The 14,927-nt window shown below is 38.2% G+C and overlaps 1 protein-coding gene and 1 long non-coding RNA gene across 7 annotated transcripts in view; one reads left to right on the top strand and one right to left on the bottom strand.

Moving 5' to 3' along the window:
* cc2d1b (coiled-coil and C2 domain containing 1B) overlaps positions 1 to 14,927 on the bottom strand; it is a 37,188-nt gene that overhangs the window by 21,309 nt on the left and 952 nt on the right. For 5 of the 6 annotated variants that reach the window (XR_008602959.1, XM_023290964.3, XM_055014337.1 and 2 more), the window contains exons 2-9: positions 12,617 to 12,736; positions 12,394 to 12,538; positions 7,740 to 7,843; positions 6,793 to 6,912; positions 6,304 to 6,450; positions 3,166 to 3,481; positions 1,411 to 1,529; positions 130 to 208 (exon numbers count right to left, since the gene is read on the bottom strand). Coding sequence is in view for 5 of the 6 variants with exons in the window: in XM_023290964.3 (XP_023146732.1) it covers positions 130 to 208; positions 1,411 to 1,529; positions 3,166 to 3,481; positions 6,304 to 6,450; positions 6,793 to 6,912; positions 7,740 to 7,843; positions 12,394 to 12,538; positions 12,617 to 12,679 (1,093 nt within the window). In the remaining variant the exon portion in view is untranslated. The remainder of the gene's footprint in view (positions 1 to 129; positions 209 to 1,410; positions 1,530 to 3,165; positions 3,482 to 6,303; positions 6,451 to 6,792; positions 6,913 to 7,739; positions 7,844 to 12,393; positions 12,539 to 12,616; positions 12,737 to 14,927) is intronic. The other variant, XM_055014338.1, reaches the window with a different exon arrangement.
* Positions 3,358 to 12,464, top strand: LOC129349822 (uncharacterized). Its single transcript, XR_008602960.1, has 3 exons — positions 3,358 to 3,497; positions 6,293 to 6,986; positions 12,326 to 12,464. It is a non-coding gene; the product is annotated as an uncharacterized LOC129349822 (long non-coding RNA).

Raw genomic sequence — 14,927 nt, 5'->3', positions numbered from 1 at the left:
ACAACAGGAGGGTTAATATCAGCTGTACAACATTCTCTTGACTTCAGTGTTTTACAGCTTCAATAAAGTGTGAAATCATGGTTTTTTAATCTGAAATCAACCTAGTGATTTGAGTCCGGCGTCCCTCACCCTGTCCTGGAGAAGGAGGAAGGCCACTCAGGTCAATCGCCTGTCCTTTCTCCAACGCCTCGATCACTGCATCGAACCTCTGCACCAAAAAAAAAAAAAAAAAAAAAAAAAAAAAGAAGAGAAGAAAAGACAAAAACAGTGAAACATAATGCTGAGCTTTGTCAGCGTCCACATTGCTGGCATGTTTCACATTCTTCAGGGAGAAAGAACAGGCTCAGACAACAGACTGCAAAAACAATCATTTTAACTTTAAATATTACAGTTATATTTGCTTCTGAGGCATAAAAACACCTAATTTGGCTCCATCTCTCCACTGATGTTTGGTTTAGGAGCCTGGATGCTGATTAAGCTCAAAACTCTAATTCTGAACAGAAACAAGAACAGGAAATAGGATTTTTTCTACAACAGAATCATGTGAATGCTGCTTCCAACTCCAGCAGAAACAGGATTTTATTAAGTGTATTTACAGATACAGAAATGGAGCGTTTTCCTGAGTCAAACCTGAACATGCATTCTTGTCCAGTTACAGCGATAAGTTAGACTATCGCCCCTTATTAAGGTATTTTACCTTACAGATAGCTGCAACTCAGAAACTACGTTTTCCTGTCATACTGGTTACGTGCACAGGTTTGTAAAAATAACAAGCTTTATTTTAACAGCGCTTTTATTTGTACCAGTGGATCACAAAAGGTTTAACCCTCCTGTCGTCCTGCGGGTCAAATTGACCCGTTTGAAAATGTGGAGAAAAAAAATATTTTCATAGTGAAACTTCTTATGTCCACATTTTCAACATTTTTGGGAAATCTTTGAACATTTTTTGGTGGAAAAAATGAAATGTTAAAAATGTTTCTTAGGAACATTCACATAAAAATCAACCAAAATCCAGTGAATTTCGCTGGATTTTGGTTGATTTTTATGTGAATGTTCTTAAAGAAAATATAATTAGTCTTACTGATATATATGGAATCACTTTAGATATTTTTAGGATTTTTTTGGAAGATTTTTACACATTTTTAAAAAATGTTTACAAGAATTTTCTTGCCAAATTTGGGGGATTTTTTAAAATAAAACTTTTAAGGGAAACTTTTAAGGAATTATTGGAATTTTCTTCTATTTTCTATACTCCAGAATATGTCAGGGTCATCTACTAAGCACAGTTTCCTCGCAAAATAATTTACTGAAATTATACTAAAAGAGTTGGAAGGAAATGCTGGGACATATGAAAAACAAACAAAAACAAATTGTCAACAGCTCCCTCAGTGTTGTGGTCCTTGAACTCACCTTGCTGGTCTTGTAATGACGCTTAGCTTGCTCCACATCTCCTTCCTTCTTGGCTCTTAACGCTGCCATCTTGTACTCCTTCTGCCTCTCCAACAGTAACGTCTTGGTCGCCTCGTTCGCTGCGAATTCACCGGACAAAACAGCCAACAATTACACAGTGAAAGGCCTCATTCATCGCATACTGAGGAGCTATACGGCAACAACCTCAGCTCAGATTCATGTGCGTCCAGTCCAAAACCAATCGATTGGAAAGACATAAATGTGTGGCCCAAGATCAAGTGAAAACCGAGTACAGAGTTGTTCCTAATAGCCGGACAAATACTGGAGCTTTGTGGCAGACACTGATATGAGTAGTTGAAAGAATAACAACATAACTATTCATGTGTTTACATGAAATAATCGTGAATAGCAGCTTTGACTTTTTGGGTTGCTTTTATTTTAAAAATCTGGATGAAAATATACACAAAGCTGGACAAAAAACAACTTGTTCCTGCCTTCTTTATTCACTCAAGCTGTAATTTGACCTTACGCTCAGTTTCACATGAACCCAACTGGCCTCCAATTTAAGAGCAAAAACAGTCCAGAAGCCCTCGCAGCGATCAACTAATGACATGCACCATTCCACTCTGGGTTAAGAGGCCTTTATTAGAGGTCGACCGATATATTGGCCGGCCGATATTTTGGGCCGATATATGGACTTTTTTCAGTATCGGCCATCGGGCGATATTTACAAATAAAAAGCCGATTTGTGATCAGGCACCCGTACGGGCAGCTGCCGCGACCGCTTTTCCCTTAGAAGGACCCCCGGCACTCAGAGAGCGGAGCGTGAGCAGAGCGAGTGAGCCAGGCAACAACAAGCCTCGCTCCACACCTGCTTATTTGGTGAAAAAAAAAAACAGGTAAGAGATTTGTTTCTTGGTAAGAGAGAAAATGCAGTGTATTTAATTTGTAATATATACGTGTATATACTTTTAGTGTTTAAATTGCCTTTTGTAATCGATGTGCTTTTAAAAAAAAAAAAGGATATCGGCCTTAAAAATCGGCTTCTACAATCAGCTTTAGATATCGGCCATCGGCTGAAAATTTTTTTAAAAATCTGTATCGGCATCGGCCTGTGAAAATCCCATATCGGTCGACCTCTAGCCTTTATACTCCATTACAAGGACTTCAGAGCCTCTCTAACCCCACACCATTCAGATTCAGAGACCATTTCTGCAACTTTCACAAACCATCAAAGGGACTTTCACTTATGTTCTTCTATGACCTGTGAAGCCTTGAACTTCTCTTTCCAGCTCATTACGGACCAATTTTTTTCTGTCATTTTGCAAAGAAAACATGGACCATTATACCCTGTTTGTCTGTGATCTGGCGTCAAGGTTGATCCGGGTTGGGGGGGAGTTGCTTCCACAAGTGAAGGAGTTCAAGTATCTCTGGATATTGTTCATGAGTGATGGGAAAATGGAGCTGCTTCTTACTGAAGCTCCTGGGATTACCATGACCTGGCTCACTGAGAATCTACACAGACTTGAGATAATGTTGGATTTTGTTTTCCAGCAACCAACTGATTGGTTGAAGAGTAAATTTGATTATATTTTCCTGACAGCAGCTCTACCAAGTGTGTAGTTTATAACTTGTAAGTAGATATTTGCTGTCTGAGTTTGTGCTCAGAGAAAGAAACTGCCTTTTATAATCTTACATTCCCCAACAGCCAGCATTGTCACTGATAGAACTTTGTGTAATCCGAATGAAACTGACCGTCTGTCTGACCGGTCTGTGAGCCGTCGGCAGCTTCCTCTGTGTTTTCCTCAGGAGACGGGAGGCTGCTAACAGCAGGCAGCGACGACTGTTCATCTTCACTGCTCGGTGTGACGACAGTCGGCACCGCTAGCGTCGTCGTCGAGGATTCCTCCTGCTGGGTGGGTTCAGGAGGCAAAGGTACAGGCGGAGGAGGTCTTGCAGGAACGACGGGTCGAGGGGCGGCGCTCGGAGCTCCGGTAGCAACAGGCGGAGGGATCTCTGCCTCGTTCACAGGCCTCCCTTTTTTAACAGCCGCTAACATCGACTCCAACGTCTGTACACAGCAACAGGTTTGTATAAGTCTTCTGAAATCAGTTATTTCAGACACGAGTTAGATCACAGAATGAGAAAACAGCAAAAGTCATTTTATGGACATCTATATGTTAGAGACATCTTACATAACGCGTCTTGAGAACTGATTTGAAAGATGACAAACAGCTCAATGTCGTCAGGCTGTTTCCTGTATTGCTATGAATCTGCATCTTTTGGACATGTTGCGTGCAGTTGATAAAACTTACACATTTAGCTCTGATTGGAGAATTGTCTCACCTGAAAATGGCTTTTGTTTGCCTCCTTAAAATATAGAATGAAGGTTGGAGACTGAGTAGTGGTGCACAGAAAATAAACCACAGCCAACCAAAATGATAAAATACCACAATAAATGGGACGTTTTGGACAAAAATGACATTTGTGTATTATATTAGACAGTGTGAGGGCAGGCATCTTCAGCTGTATTTCAAGAATTACTTTCAGAAAAGAAATCTTACAAAGAAATCCAACTAATCGATACCACTGTATATTAAGGCAACCTTTATTAATCCTTATGTCGCGCTGCAGGTCAAACTGATCCGTTTTAAAGTTTGAAAATGTGGGAAAAAATATATCTTTATGTTCAAATTTTCAACATTTTTGGGAAATTTTTTAACATATTTTGGTGGAAAAAAAGAAGTGTTAAAAAAATGTTTCTTTAAGAACATTCACATAAAAATCTTTAGATTTTTTTTGTGAATGTTCTTAAAGAAAATATTAGAAGTTTTACTGATATATATGGAATCATTTAAGATATTTTTAGGATTTTTTGGAAGATTTTTACTCATTTTTTGCAAATATTTACAAGAAATTTCTTGCCAAATTTGGTGGATTTTTTAAAAAATAAAACACTAAGTAATTATTGGAATTTTCATCCTGAAGGTTTTGCTAATTTTCTGAAATTTGTGGAATTTTTTTGCAGAATTTTTTGATTTTTTTCAGACAAGGAAACAATATTTTTTGGTGCCAGTAAATGAAAACAACACAAGGGTTAAAGGCTCATATACTTTGATTCATGATCTTAATAGTTTATAAACCAGATGTATTGAATTAAAAAGAAGGATATTGTACTAGACCCTTTCACTACTTCCAACAATCAGCCACAATATTAAAACAACTGACAAATTAAGTGAATAACGCTGATTAGCTTGTTGCAATGCAACGTTCTGCAGCTAAACGTTGGGTCCAGGTATTCATGTGAACGTTACTCTGACACCCATCTAAACATCGTTACCGACCGAACACCCAGTTCAGCATTTTATAATACTAAAAGCTTTGTCTCGAACAGATCTTTAGTAAATATAAGTACATTGTGCTGACAAAACTTCTTTCACTCTTCACTTTTAGGTGAAAAATTGAATTGAGGACTTTTTCTTTGGCAGCACAAATGAATAGTTTTAGTCGGAGTACTTCTTCTGCTGCTGTCAACACCAACATTCAGTCAGAGAAATAGTGAAGTTAAAGCTCTGACGAGAATAATTTCAGCAACATATCAAGCACCAAATTTGCATGATAAGCATACAACTAATTATAAAAAAAACATGATTGGGAGAAGGAACTTAACACGGAAATTACAGATGATGACTGGCTTAACGTGGAAGATTCATCATGCATCCACTAGTTTGTGGATATGGAGGGAGTTCTCCTGGAAAAATTTGGCACGCTTCTTTATTACACCAAACATAAAAAAAAAAAAAAAACATCAGAAATGTTGGACAACTTGATGTAGATCACTCCCATGTTGTTTGGAAACTGTATCTGAAGATCTACAACTAATAATGGGTTATAAGATCCCTTTGAGCTGCAGTGTGCTTTATCTGTGTAATTTCTCTGAAGAGAGTGTGATGGGAAATGACAGATATTTAGTGAAGATACTGCTAGTGGCATGGAAAAAAGCCATAACGAGAAACTGGTGGAAAACAGGACCAGCAACAAAGAAACAATGGTTGAAAATTACTGAGGAAATCTATATAATAGAAAAACTAACTCACAAACTGATACTACAGGAAGCAGAAATGGACAAAAACTGGACTAAGTGGACTGAATACAGGACTGGAAATGGCAACATTAGAGGGGAAAATGAGGATTAGCAGGACTGAAGGATGATGGAGATGCTCTGTTACTACCCAGACATTGTTCAGTTGTTTTGTTTGTTTTGATTTTTTGGTTTGTGTAATTGTACAAAAATAACTAAAACCTTGAATGAGAAAAAATCGTACCTGCTCTGAAACTGAATTTCTGAATAAAAGTTCAGACGATGCTCTGACCATTTCAGACAATCAGCTTGCTAATGGTTGCTTAAAATCACTCTCCTGTGCTTGTGTATTTATTTTTTTCCATGAGTGGGCTGTGAGCATAGATAACATACCCGTGTTAGCCAGAGATGAACTACTGCTATGAGCTACGCCGTCGGAAACTGCATTTTTTCTGTTTGTACGTGATGAACTCTGTTTCAACAGACTGCTTTTGTTTCTGCTCCTGCATGCAAATGACTTGTGCACTTGTGGCAACAAACGCTGTCTGACGTCTGCATCAACTCTACCAATGTGTAACCACACTTCTGGGCTTTACCTGCCGTTAACACTCAGAGCAGAGTCTGTGCTCTTGCTGCCGCTGCTGCAGGAAAAAATCCTAGAGGAAACACTGCAATATATCATTCTTCTTGGATTCTAACGTACAGAGAGCAGAACTGTTCAGAGCTCAGTGATGCTCTGATGTTTAATAATTTAATGCTGCGGTTTCCTATTATTAATGAGGAGCTGCTGTGAATCTGCAGATATCACCAACCTTCAGACCACGGTCATATCTCCTGGCCTTGGACGTCTCTCCTGCGGTCTTGGCGTTCTGCAGAGCCGTCCTGTACATGGCTGCTCTCTCCTCCAGGGTGTGTTGGAGGCTGCCGGGGGCTGCAGAGGACGTCTTCACTTCCTTCTGCTTCACGAGTTTAACAACAAAACAACAAGCAGGCAATGTAAACATCAGCATGGATCACAGGAGGAAAAGTATGTGTCACACAGATGTACAATGAGATGGAATTAAACACTAAATGCAGACTTACCAGGAAGAAGTGAAAATATTCACCTCAGGTGCATCTACTCTACCGGTAATGTTAGCAAGTTGAAAACTGTTGTTTGCATAAAAACACTAATCTGATTGAACATGAACATAGGAAAGAAGACAGAAGCTTGTCTCCCTTCCTGTTACTGGCAACAGACAAACATTTCTGCCATGTATGTTGGTGGCGGGCCGTGTTGTTTTCACGTGTTGTTTTTCTACCTGCGCCACTGGAGATTCTGGTGTTGCAGCTTGAGAAGATTCAGCCAGAGAGGAGGATGTGGAGGAAGCAGTTACCGCATCCTCAGCTTCCTCATCACCCACCACTTCCTGCAGCTCTGCCTGATGAGGAAAGAACACAGCAACTGATCAACGAGCCGGATCTGACTGCTCACGTACGAAGCTGGATTTAAGAGGTACTGAGTGAAAGTTTTCTGTTAGTTGAGTTTTGTGTGGTTGTTTAACCCTCGTGTCATCCTGCGGGTCAAAATTGACTCGTTTCAAAGTTTGAAAATGTGGTAAAAATATGTATTTTCACAGTGAAACTTCTGATGTCCACATTTTCAACATTTTTGGGAAATTCCTGAACATTTTTTGGTGGAAAAAAAGAAATGTTAAAAATGTTTCTTAAGAACATTCACATAAAAATCAACCAAAATCCAGCAAAATTCGCTGGAAAGAGAAGCATGAAATTCTGACTAAATAAAACTTTTTGGTTAAATGCGTTTTAAGTAAACTTTTAGCCATTAAAATACCAGAAAAAAAGAAATCCGACACTTGATTGAAAATGTCTTGTTGTGACCTGGGGACACAGAGGAGCTGTTAAAAACGAAATGAATACAAACCCTGACTAAAGAGTCACACAATATTAAGATAAATGGACTTTTGTGGCTGTTACACAACAGACACGCAACGTTCTTCTTTTCATAGCTCTGTACCACTTTGTTTAAAACATTAAATGCTTTGTCAGTTTAGTTTAGCGAGTGCCATCACTGACTATCAGCCGTTTAATAAATGTAAAATGTGACACTTGAGGCTCACAGGGAGACGAGTGTTTTAAATCACATTGCTGAGAGCCTAAAGGGTCACCAATAATAAAATATTCTGTCTGAATCAAAAACGGTATTTAAAATACATCTGTTACATGACTGCAGTGGGTCGACACCAACCAAGAGATCTTCATCGTCCTCGATGTGGTCGTCGTCGTCATCATCATCCACGTCTCTCATACACTCGTCAGCCATTTTTGCGATGTCTTCCATGGGCAGAGGGCCTAAAACAAACCTGCTGTCATTATCAATGTGATAAACAGCACGTATCACAGCAGTAATAACAGCAACGGTGTCACTGCTGTGTCTAAAACCAGCAGAACTACTCTCTCAGGATAATAACTGCAGAAACACATGGTTTCAGAAGTGCTGTAGAACCTCAGATTTAAGTTAGACATAGTCATAATATGCTTCAAGAAACAGACAAGCAGTCATAGAGCTCAGTCCTCCTCCAAGACTGCTCATTCCCCCATATGGCATTGTCAGAAATGCAGCACTTTTTTATTAGTTATTGATGATCAGAAATCACAGCACCATAGAATGTGTCCATTTAATGTAGATGTACCCACAAACTAAATGACCTCGCGCTGAGCACAGGTGTGTGTTCTGCATGTGTACGTTATGTACAGATACCGAATCACATGACCTAAATATGTAGCGGGCGGCAGGAATTGATGGGATTCAGAAACACCCCCACAATTTAATCAGTTGTTCCTTGGATCATTTCTGATGGGTAAGTCCTGATAAGTCCTCAGTGGTGGATTGTAGTAGGATCACAATCATGTGATCATCAGCAGGCAGCTGACGTAGTGTTCACTTGTTGTCATGGTTACAGTGACGCCGTGCCACTATCTGGCAGTGATACAGAAATCTTTAACAAATCCGTGGATCCAGACTATAAGCTGCATCACTGCCAAAATTTAATCACTTGGTCCTTGTGTCATTTCTGAGCTTCCCTGAAAATTTCATCTAAATCTGTTGGTCTGTTTTTGAGTGATGTTGCTAACAGACAGACAGACAGACAGATGCCGATCGTCACAGAACTCCACCACGTTCCTTAACGGAGTATTAAAACTTTATCTTTAAAAGAAGTCATAACAATTTGGATCCAATGTGAGCAGATATTATCCTTTTTTGAGGTAATAAAGAGGAAATTTAAAAGAGAAATGCTGTTAACAGTGCTGTGAATGTAAGAGATGACAATCACAGTTGCATTTTACAGTCAAAACTGCTAGAGTATTAGAAATGTTAGTGTATTATCCGATCATTTGAGCTCTGAAATACATCGATACTAATATTGGATTCAGCACCAATAATCTGCAGAGTACTTCTACTCTTAGTGCTTTTCAGTCTTCAACAATATTCTTTTCTTCTTTTATTCGCCACTAAAAAATTGACTCTGACAGTATTTTTAGGGTGTGGTATTAAAAGTCAGAGTACTTCTTCTACCACTAACAAAACCAACATTTATTTAGAGAAAGGGTAAAAGCCAGACAGAGTTTCCCTGCAGGCCATGAAACACTAAATCCTTTCTGCTTGGTGCAAAATGAAAATGAAACTTTGGATTTCTGTTGGACAGGTCATATGATGCACTGGATACTTCAGACTGAAGCGATGAACACAACCAAAGCTAAACATTTAGCTGGCTAATGATTGCTTAGATCAGGGGTGTCCAACATGTGGCCCATGGGCCAAAAGCGGTCCTCCAGAGGGTCCAATCCGGCCTTCAAAGTGTAAAAATTCCAGAGAAGACAATAACTGCAGATTGTAAATTAGTAAAACTATATATTTAAAATCATTTCTAGACCATGACAAGTTGTTTGGATCATAAAGTAAAATACTAGATTGTTCATTGTTCTTTTGTTGCTTTGTGTCTCATTTTTGTTTCCTTTTTGTCACGCTTGTATTTTCTGTTTTATTTTTCTCATTTTGTGTTTCGCTTCATTCATTGTTTTAATTTTTTGTCTCGCTTGAGTCGCTTGTCCATTTCTTTGGTGCTTTGTAACTTTTTTGTCTCTCTTCTGTTTTGTTTCCTGTCGTTTGTCTCATTTTTTTTGTTGTTTTGTTCTCGTCATTTGTGTCTCATTTTTGTAATGTTGTCTTCTTTTTTGCTGTTTTGTCTTTTCTTGTCCGACTGTTGTTTTGATCATGACTAAATGTTTTGTGCCTTTCTAGACTCTCTGCGATAGTTTTGACTTGAAAGTGCTATGTAAATAAAAGTTATTATTATTATTATTATTATTATTATTATTATTATTATTATTATTATTATTATTATTATTATTATTATTATTACAAGTTGTAATGTGTAAATGATAAACTGAGGCATATTAGTGCTGAAATTGAATTTATTTTTCAGAAGAAACTTCAGGTTGTTCATAATGCTTTGTTCATCAAATGTGAACATTTGAAGAACATATTTTTTTGCATGCAAACAAAGGAAAAATTTGGGTTATGGGTTGTTATGCTGTAATTTAACTGGTCCGGCCCACTTAAGATCAAACTGGGCTGAATGTGGCTTAAATCATTAACCCATGTCTGTATAATTAAGTTTACTCCATGTGAGGGCTCTAGGCTGCCTGCATACAAAACATACGTGGAGAAAAGAACTACGAGCGAGGCGGTCAAACTGCATTTCTCTGCATATATGTAATGAACTGTCGCTGGATGTTTGAACAGATTGACCATGTTTATGTTGTTATGAGCCCAGTGAGCATTAGCACGAGTAAATGCATCTTAGACAAATTAATTTCTGAGTGAAAATGTGCAAGATAAGTTCTATGTAGCAATAATAAATATGAATACCAATAATGCTGGAGCTTTTTCATCCTCCAGTCTTTGATAATTTAGCCCCAGGTCTGTTTAATTTAATAAAAGCTTACTTAAATGGTTGACAACTAATTAATGAACTGTTCAGCTCTACTGCAACATGATAACAAATCCCCTCCTTTCTGTTAATCTGACGGCATCTGAGTGTGTCAGCTTCATGTCCGAAGGAACATCCCCAGTCACTAAGTCACGATCTCATCAAGTCAAGACCCGGCAGCGCTTCCTCTTTCAACACACCTCAAATCTAGACTGCACCAGTCACACAAACAACAGTACTTTGAGCTGTGGAAAGTGATTTAGGGATGGATTTTTTCACATTTCTGGCCCAGTAATTGTCCAGAAACACCACAGATAGTTTGCTCTGCGCTGATTAACCCTCCTGTTGTCCTCAACTACGAGCACCAACAAATATTGTTTCCTTGTCTGAAAAAAATCCAAAAAATTCTGCAAATAAATTCCCCAAATTTATGAAAATTTGCAAAACCTTCAGGAAGAAAATTCCAGTAATTCCTGAAAAGTTTGTCTTACAGTTGTTTTTTTTTTTTTTTTTTTTTAAATCCCCCAAATATGGCAAGAAAATTTTTGTAAATATTTTCCGAAAATGAGTACAAATTTTTCTAAAAAAAAATCCTAAAAATATTGAAAGTGATTCCATATATATCAGTAAAATTTCTAATATTTTCTTTAAGAACATTCACCAACAAATATTGTTTCCTTGTCTGAAAAAAATCCAAAAAATTCTGCAAATAAATTCCCCAAATTTATGAAAATTTGCAAAACCTTCAGGAAGAAAATTCCAGTAATTCCTGAAAAGTTTCTCTTACAGGTTTTGTTTTTTTTTTTTTAAATCCCCCAAATATGGCAAGAAAATTTTTGTAAATATTTTCCGAAAATGAGTACAAATTTTTCTTAAAAAAAATCCTAAAAATATTGAAAGTGATTCCATATATATCAGTAAAATTTCTAATATTTTCTTTAAGAACATTCACCAACAAATATTGTTTCCTTGTCTGAAAAAAATCCAAAAAATTCTGCAAATAAATTCCCCAAATTTATGAAAATTTGCAAAACCTTCAGGAAGAAAATTCCAGTAATTCCTGAAAAGTTTCTCTTACAGGTTTTTTTTTTTTTTTAAATCCCCCAAATATGGCAAGAAAATTTTTGTAAATATTTTCCAAAAATGAGTACAAATTTTTCTAAAAAAAAATCCTAAAAATATTGAAAGTGATTCCATATATATCAGTAAAATTTCTAATATTTTCTTTAAGAACATTCACCAAAAAATATTATTTCCTTGTCAGAAAAAAATACAAAATTCAGCAAAAAAAATCCCTAAATTTCTGAAAATTTGGAAAACCTTCAGGAAGAAAATTCCAATAATTCCTTAAAAGTTTTATTTAGAAAAAAAATTTTAAAATTTGGCAAGAAAATTCTTGTAAATATTTTCAAAAAGATTTGTAAAAATCTTCCAAAAAAAATCCTAAAAACATTTAAAGTGATTACATGTATATCAGTAAAACTTCTAATATTTTCTTTAAGAACATACACATAAAAATCAACCAAAATCCAGCAAATTTCGCTGGATTTTGCATGATTTTTTTTGTGAACGTTCTTAAACATTTTTAACATTTCTTTTTTTTCCACCAAAAAATGTTCAAAGATTTCCCAAAAATGTTGAAAATGTGGACATCAGAAGTTTCACTGTGAAAATATATGTTTTTCCACATTTTCAAACTTTAAAACGGGTCAATTTTGACCCACAGGACGACACGAGGGTTAAGGCTGCTATTTAAATAAAGCTATTATTATTATGATTATTGTTATTATTATGATTATGTTTGGTAAGGGCTCAGATGTAGTTCTTTTGTCTCTTTCAGGTAAAATAACACTTCCACCTCTAGTTCCCAGCCTCTCATGGTGCCTCCAGAGCTGTAAATCCACTCACTCTTCCCCTTGGGCTTGGTTCTCCCTCCTGCAGCAGCTTTATTCCCGGTGATAGCAGCGAGTTCAGCCTCCAGGTCCGGATCGTCCAGGTTCCCTTCTACACCCAGCATCATCTCCTCAGGGTCCAGGTCCACAAACAGACCCATCTGAAAGCAGCCAGAGACAGGATCAGCTGCTGTTGTTGTTGTCAGGTAAAAGCGTGTTTGTTTAGTCGTGTTGTTTACCTGTTTGGCTGCAGCAGCTCCCTGTCCTCTGGGCTGCGGGGCTCTCTTCTTCTTACCAAACATCTTGTTGTTGTTGTTGTTGTTGTGATTTGTGCGGCTCCCCGGTAATCCAAACTACACCTACGGACGGGGACAGGTGAAGAAAACCTGATTATTGGTGTGATCGGTGCGGTGAGCAGCGGGTAAAGCTGGGGTGTCAAACATGCGGCGCGCGGGCCAAAACCAGACTTCGTCATTTGTCTCATGTTTTGTTTCTCGTTTTTGTCGTTTTGTGTTTCCTTTTTGTCTCGCTAGTGTTTTTTTTGTTTTTTACCATTTTGTGTTTTGCTTTATTTGCTGTTTTGTGTGTCGTTTTTGTCGTTTGCTGTTTTTTTTGTCTTACTTATGTCGTTTGACTATTTTCAGTCGTTTTGTTTCTTCTTGTGTCATTTGTGTAACTTTTTTTGTTCACTCTTTTGTCGCTTTGTAAGTTTTTAATGACATTTTTTGTCTCTTTTTTGTTTTTTGTTTCATTTTTTGTCATTATATTTCTCAATTTTGTCATTTTGTGCCTTATTTTTGTTATATTTTGCCTTGTTTTGTTGATTTTTTTTAGTCTGTATGTACGTGTCCACTAGATGCGATTTTCCTGCACAGCAACGCACCGCATCTAGTGGACACTAGGCGGTCACTAGCGGACCACAACATGGTCATGTGACCGCACTTTCAGCATGACAGTCCGGCAGGCATGTCGGATAAACACAGCGGCTCAGCCGCAAACTTTCCTTTTTATTTTGAAAACACTAATGGTTACGATGCGTGTGCAGATCCAGCTGTTAGAAGCTTCTCCTCCATGGTGAACTGTGTTCAACACCTGCCGACCTTCTTTAAGCACCTTGCCTACCCCTGATTGGACAAACGCATCGACTCGAGGGCTGGTCTGCTCCTGGATTTCAAGCCCAACCAACATGGCGGCTCGGCCACAAACTTTGTTTCTTATTGCAAAAACACTGCGGTGAAAAGTATTTCTGAAAGCATTTGAGGCGAGAAATAAGTTGTGCAGCAGCTGAATCTGTCCTGGTTTTAGGTCAGTAACAGCTAGTTTAGATGTTTCAGGACAGTTTCACGATGTGTGGAATCTCCACACGCTGGAGTCCAGTCTACTCTATGCAAATGAGCTGCAGCCCGCTCCAGGTAAACACACCAGATAGCAGCTGGAAATGCGCTGCATGCTGTGGCATGCTAGTCCAGTTGCAGTGCATTTCCAGCTGCGATCAGGTGTGTTTACCTGGAGAGGGCTGCAGCTCATTTGCATAAAGTAGACTGACTTCTACTTTATGCAAACTGGATGCAGCGTGTGGAGATTCCATGCATCGTGAAACTGTCCTCAAACTTCTAAACTAGGCATCAGTGAAATAAAGCCAGGACAGATTCAGCTGCTGCAGATTATTTCTCGCCTCAAGTGCTTTCAGAAATACTTTTCGCTGAAGTGTTTTTGAAATAAAAGGGAAAGTTTGCGGCCGAGCCGCTGTGTTTATCTGACACATCTGCCGGACTGTCCAGCTGAAAGCTCGGTCATGTGACCACGTAGTGGCCTGCTGTTGGTCCAGCATCATGTGACCATGTTGTGGTCTGCTAGTGACCGCCCACCATGCGTGTGATTTTCAGATGCGGTGCATTGCCTGTGCAGGAAAATCGCATGTAGTGGACACGTACCTTGACTTTTGTCGTTTGTCTCATGTTGTTGTCTCATGTTTTGTTTCTCGTTTATGTCGTTTTGTGTTTCCTTTTTGTCTCGCTTGTGTGTTTTTGTTGTTTTTTGCCATTTTGTCTTTTGCTTTATTTGCTCATTTGTGTGTCCTTTTCTTTTTTTTGTCATTTTTTCTGGTTTGTGCCATTTGTAATAATAATAATGATGGATAAGATTTATATAGCACTTTTCAAGGCACTCAAAGCGCTTCACAATGAATCCATTATTCATTCACACATTCACACTCACACATTCTCACTCTGGTGGTGGTAAACTACATTTGGAGCCACAGCTGCCTAGGGCAGACTGACAGAAGCGTGGCTGACAATCTGTCAACATTCATACTCCAGAGTGGGAATCGAACCGCCGACCCTTCGATCATTGAACGACCCACTCTACCACCTGAGCCACAGCCGCCCCATTTGTGTAACTTCTTGTTTTGTTCACTTTTTAGTCGCTTTGTAAGTTTTCAATTAAATTTTTTGTCTCTTTTTTGTTTTGTGTCATTTGTTTCATTTTTTGTCATTTTATTTCTTGATTTTGTCATTTTGTGCCTTGTTTTTGGTGTTTTTTTTTGTCTGA

Source organism: Amphiprion ocellaris, chromosome 10 (genome assembly GCF_022539595.1).
Source record: "Amphiprion ocellaris isolate individual 3 ecotype Okinawa chromosome 10, ASM2253959v1, whole genome shotgun sequence".
Lineage (NCBI taxonomy): Eukaryota > Metazoa > Chordata > Actinopteri > Pomacentridae > Amphiprion > Amphiprion ocellaris.
Note: the sequence above shows the minus strand (reverse complement) of the source record. Positions and strands in the feature narration are given on the sequence as shown.